At 34.8% G+C, this 5,990-nt stretch overlaps 1 protein-coding gene across 1 annotated transcript in view; it reads left to right on the forward strand.

Annotated features, from left to right (window-relative positions):
* LOC132169043 (uncharacterized) overlaps nucleotides 1-2,142 on the forward strand; it is an 8,580-nt gene extending 6,438 nt beyond the window's left edge. The window contains exon 3 of the mRNA XM_059580133.1: nucleotides 1,881-2,142. Within this exon, the coding sequence (XP_059436116.1) occupies nucleotides 1,881-2,142 (262 nt within the window). The remainder of the gene's footprint in view (nucleotides 1-1,880) is intronic.
* Nucleotides 2,143-5,990: the final 3,848 nt, after the last annotated feature.

Raw genomic sequence — 5,990 nt, forward strand, 5'->3', positions numbered from 1 at the left:
AAGGCATTTATTAGCAATAAGAACAGGATCTAGGATTTGCCTACCCTAGATGAAGGCCTTCTGTGACTTTGAAACAATCTTCTCCAACACCATCCTAAGCATGTTTGCTAAAATCTTAGCAATAATTGTGCAGATGTCAACAACCCTTGGAATCTTCGGGATAAGGGTAATGAATGTAGCATTAAGGCTTCTTTCGAACTTATCTCTAGCATAGAAGTCACGAAAGACTTTCATAATGTCTTCTTTTAACACATCCCAGCAAGCTTGAAAGAACGCCATAGAGAAACCATCAGGGCTTGTCGCCTTATCTCCATTCATAGCTTTCACAAACTCCCACACCTTCCTTTCCTGAAAAAACTCTCTCCAGCCAAGTAGCCTCCACCTCACTGATAGAATCAATGGAAATCCCATCCAACAAAGGCTGCCGGCTAAATTGCTTAGTTACAACTTTTTGTAAAACTGGATAATGTGTTCGCTGATCTCCACACAGTTGGTAGAAAGTGAGCCATCAATCAACAAGGAATCGATAGAGTTCTTCCTCCTGTTGAAGTTGGCCACTTTATGAAAAAACTTTGTGCACTTATCACCTTCCCATAACCACAAAGCCTAGATTTATGCCTCAAACTCACCTCCTCCATAAGAATGGATCTCTCTAACTCGCTCGCAAATTCTACCTTCATTCTCTCCTTGTTGCTTAAAGCCCTCACTTCAATTGTATCAAAAGCACATACCTCTTCCATTAGGAATTTTTTCTTTCTCCCAACATCACCAAAGACCTCATTCCATCTTCTTAAATCAACTGTCAAAGCCTTGAGCTTGCTGGCCAAAACAAATCTGGATTAGCCAGTTTACTTACTTCCTTGAAGTTGTGTGTTTTAGTTGTATGATTGTATCTGGATGTGGGGAACCGTAAGAGTCAAAGAGTTAGCAAGCATGAATTATTGATAAAAAAAAATATTGACTTTTGTTAATAAGTACTATATTATAAAACCTATATTTATCAATATATCTGCATATATATTACTTAAAAAAAAAAAAAATCTACATATATAGACTGCATTAGGCAGTCCTTCAATTTTTTATTTTGCCTTACTGCTCCTTTCTTGTCAGTGATTGCTCTTGCTGTTTTATTGTTGAAGATTAGTCAAGTGATGTATAGTTGTAGTGAGACAATAAGCTCCTGCTCTTAACTGCACATCCTCCCATTAGAGCATGTGTCAGTTACCAATCAGACAAAAAAAAAGTGCATTTTTGTAACTAACATCTAGAGTTTATAAAAACCCTTGAATCCACCAGGGGCCCTAGAATCCACTTGTAAATTCTTGAATCCAAAATGAAGATAATATAAGTTATTATAATTAAAGTATGTTTCAAATCACATAATTACCCGGGTATCATGTGATGTGTCAACTTTGATTGGACCTCTTGCAAAGATGCAATAGGTTTGTGCTTTTAGTTCACAATGCAAATGTTGATGGACAAGAATCACAAAATGAGATGTATGTTGGTGATACTATACTGCTAAATTGAGCAGTGAGTTAGATGGATAATTTTGGTGCTGAGTTTTTAAATTCAGAGTTTTCCCAATGTCAAGTGGAGATATACTGTAAATTAGGAAGTCCAGGTTTGGTGAACTAGATGGTTACCAGCTTACTAAATTGACTCTCTGGGTTGATGGCTTTGTAATATCAGAAACTATATATATATATATATATATATATATATATATATATATATCAGAAACGTGTGTTTAGATGGGATATGTACTACCAATATTTTTGTTTTTCAATTTCAAACTGGCTTTCTTTTTGTTCTCTCTATATTGGATATTCCTCTTGTAATCATAATGTTTTGTTAATGATATGTTTGCCTATATGCAGTACACAGACAGGGCCTATTCTCTGTTGTAAGCCTGTACTGAGATCCACAGTTCCTCTTCTCTGCTCCACTCATATGCAAGTTGCAGAAAAACATCTCATCCGAGCCCTGAAAAGGGGAGGTCTTAATATCTCTTCAACTAAAAAGCTTGCTCCAAAGTTCCATATCCTAGTTGCTGAATGCGTTCGCCAAATTCAAACTAAAAGAAGAGCTGCACTGAAGGCAACTATAGCTCAAGTTCAGATTGAAGAGGAAATGAGGTAGGGCTCCTAATTGTTGAGTACCTTTCTATCTGTATAGGTTTTGAGCTGTTGGCTGAGCAGAAAGAGGCCAATAATTTTGGGGCGAGGAGTCTCTCTGATTGGAGGAGCAAGAGCAAGAGTAAGATTGTCTTGGAAGGCAATGCTTTGTGCATAATCAAGGTATTTTCGATCTCGATGTTATATACTCGTATAATGAGAGAATGAGGCTGATGCACATCATCATTAAATAAAAGGTAAAGTGATGAGAAAATGTATAATGGTGAGAATATAGTAACGATGCATTGTTTCTTGTATTCATTTTAATAAGAAAAATATGCGTGGGTGGTGGTGGGTCATGTATCAACTTGTGCTTGATCAGAACACCGTCAAGTGTCAGACCAAACTGGCCTGCCCCGTACCTTATATGGTGTATTAAATGACTATTGATGCCGAACTAGAGAGAGACTTTCCCAAATGTTGTTACAATTGTAATTATTATTAATTAATGAAAAAAAGAGATCTATATAGCAAAACCACTCATAAGAGCATTTCTAGCCGTTTCACCAAAATAACCAAAAGTACACTTTTCTTTATTTTAACAACTCATTTTTTTAAAGCACCAACAACAATTTTATTATTTTAACAATCCATTTTCACTATTCTATTTAAATATTATTTTTCAAAGATTTGTTTATTATTTCTTTAACTTTTATGTTTTTGAATGTTTGTATTTCTTAATGGTCTATTTTAAGAATATTTGTCTTATTCTAATGGTAATATTTTTAAAAATTTGTAATTTTTCCAATAATATTCTTTCTCGAACGGTAATATTCTTGGTTGGTTTTCTTATGGGAGAAAACCACCCAAATTGTGAAGGAGGAAGTGGGTTTGTGGGAGCGAACTCGCTACTTCTACTTGCAAAGTAATTTCTTTTTGGGCGAAATCCCAGACTTTCTGTTCACTCTTCAGACCTAAGCTTTAATACTCCTAAGAATGATGAAGAAAGAGGAGCAAAAAGCAGTACTAATAAAGAATATTTCAACATTGAAATATTCTGAAAATTCACAAAAAAAAAAAATTACGCAAAGCATGTTAATTTTTGAGAGAAGATTATAGGAAAAATAAGCAACTCTTTTTTCATACTTTTTTTTTCTTCAATAATCCTTGATTAAATTAAACCCAGAGGCCAGGTATGCGAAACCTATTCAAGCATCCAATTATATATATATAAAGGGATCTATGGTAATATGACTTGATGCCCAATTTATGTTTGATAAAATATGAAAATAAAATAGAAAAAAGTATTAATGAGGAGTGAAAGGGAGAGTCAGAAATTTGACGTGTAATCGTGTTACAATATGGTATATTTATATAGAATGAGTAGTTAGGTCTGCTAGTAAAGATAAAGAAAATATTGAAATTTATGATTTTATACAGAAATTTGAGGCAGAAAATCTTCTAGATTCTAACATTCTATGCAAACTCAAGATAGTAAAATTGAGTTTGAGACTATGTTGAATCTCTATCAATTAGGGGTGCACAAGTGGTTATTGCCTCTAATTAGAATGTGGGTATCAGTTCGGTCGGTGTCAGTAAGGGTATTTTCACCTACCGATTCGTAAATGTAATTAACCAACTTCATACCAACAATGAAGAGTAATGCTATAAGTCTTTTTAGAGTCCTCTTACAGTCATTTCAAATGTGATGTGGCTTTTAAAATTAACATTGAATTTGAGATGTAATTTATTAACTTTTGATCTATTGATAATTTTAAAAGCCACATCATATTTAAAATGACTTTAAAAAAACTTATAGCATAACTCTTCTTAATAAAAGGGCAAAAAAAACTTGATTTATGCCAACTCATAGGAGTTATTCTCAACAATTAATGGTGTACCGCAACCACTAAAGGCTTATTTGACATTTTGGGCTACCTTTTCGATAGCATTGGGTTGACAATTAATGCTTGGAAGCGAACCAACGCGTCTACATGTGCTCAGCCATGCCAATATCTTGGAGAAAAAAGTGTTATGAAACTAGAATTATACTTTACTAATAAGTGCAAGTAGGGCATATATAAGGGTGTAAACGAGTCGAGTTTGAGCGAGCTTTCTTTGTTCAGGCTTGGCTCGTTTAAATTTTACTCGAGCCGAGCTCAAGGACGAGCCAAAAAAATTGAGCTCGAGCTCATAATAAGCCAAGTCGAGCCAGCTCACGAGCTAGCTCTTATATTTAATTTTTTTTTTTCTTAAAAAAATTAAACTTCAAGTACTCTTAAACGGCTTAAGAAGCCAACTTGCATATGAGCATTTGCCTAGCCTGGCTAGTCAAGTTTGGTGCCTGAGTCAATACAGCAAAGCACTTGGTTTCAAAAAGAGAGGATATGCATCCTTTTATAGATAAGCAAACTTGGGGATTGGTGTTTTCTTAGCAATGTTTGATAAGTTAACAAGTTGTATTCAAACTGCATTCAGACAATGCCTCCTACAAAAAAAAAAAAAAAAAAAATCAATGTCTCTCTCTCAATCTCCCTCACCAGTCATAGCGTATCTTCCACCTGAACTCTCATTTCCCACTCTCTCACTCTCACTCACCAGACACGTAGTGATAGTACTGTTTGGGTTTATTTGAAATTTGATTCTTCAATAGTTTCTGTATTTCGCAATCTCTCTCAATAGTTTATGTTTGACTCTTCTTCCTTTCGTTTGGGTCTACTCTAATTGAATTGAGGTCTTTTTAATGATTGCTCTCTCTCTCTCACTCTCTGATCACAAATGGTCTATAATTTTTCATTTTCTAACGCTTAAATATAAATGCAATTTTAAGATTTTAATAATTATGAGATTTATAATTAATTATGTGTTACTTAGTTTATATATATACACACACACACACACACAAGCTTATACGAGTTTGCTCACGAGCCTAACCGAGTCGAGCCGAACTTGCTTCATTTAATATTCGAGCCAGGATTTGTATTCATGAAGCGTTTCATTTAATATTCGAGTCGAGTACGAGCCGAGCCCAAACTTGCTCGCGAGACGCTTCGCTCACTTAACAGCCCGAGGCATATATGATATCTTACGATGGCTATCTCCTATAGTTATCGTAGCAGGTTGTGTATGGAGTCAATAAGGACTTTAATCCCCATTTTTTTTTTTTTTTTTTCGCACAAAAAGAGGAAAATAGGAAAGAATGATTCAAATTAGTGACTTTCGCTTCATAAGGTATAGTTCCAGCCGATTGAACTATCCCTCAAAGACGATACGGTGTAGTTATTATTCTAGTTTTCCAATTTAATTGCTATTATCCTAGTTGTACCTCTATTTAAGACACGATCAATTAATAAAAAAATTTGCAGAAAAACTCTTGTTACTTGCTTAAAAACTTATCAAATCCTCTGCTACCCGTGATCAATTCCATGAGATGGTTGACTCCTCAAGGTTGGTCATCGCTACGCTTCTCTCATTCTAGACGCTTGTCGTCGATACCGAAGACCATTTTTTTGGGTACAAGTAGCCGAAGATCAAAAGTTAGAATGGGACTGAAAAATTGTTTGGGCTTGGATTGATGATGACATGATGTGGTATATATGGTTGTGGGTTAAGCTAGAATTGCATGGATCCGGATCCCCTCTAATTGTGAATCTTGGCCGTTCATTTTTATCCAATAGCCCACATCAAGTCATGTGTCCCACTTAAATTGAATAATAAAATATTAATTAATTTTAAAAAAATAAAAAGAAAAAAATTAAAATATTAAAATCAAATAATAAAAATATAAAATCAAATAATAAAAAACTAGGGTGGCCGAGCACCCCATAAGGGATGGTCGGCCATCCCAGTTGAGTCTAGCCTTAGGGTTGGCCG

This window comes from Corylus avellana, chromosome ca2 (assembly GCF_901000735.1).
Source record: "Corylus avellana chromosome ca2, CavTom2PMs-1.0".
In the NCBI taxonomy this organism is placed as follows: domain Eukaryota; kingdom Viridiplantae; phylum Streptophyta; class Magnoliopsida; order Fagales; family Betulaceae; genus Corylus; species Corylus avellana.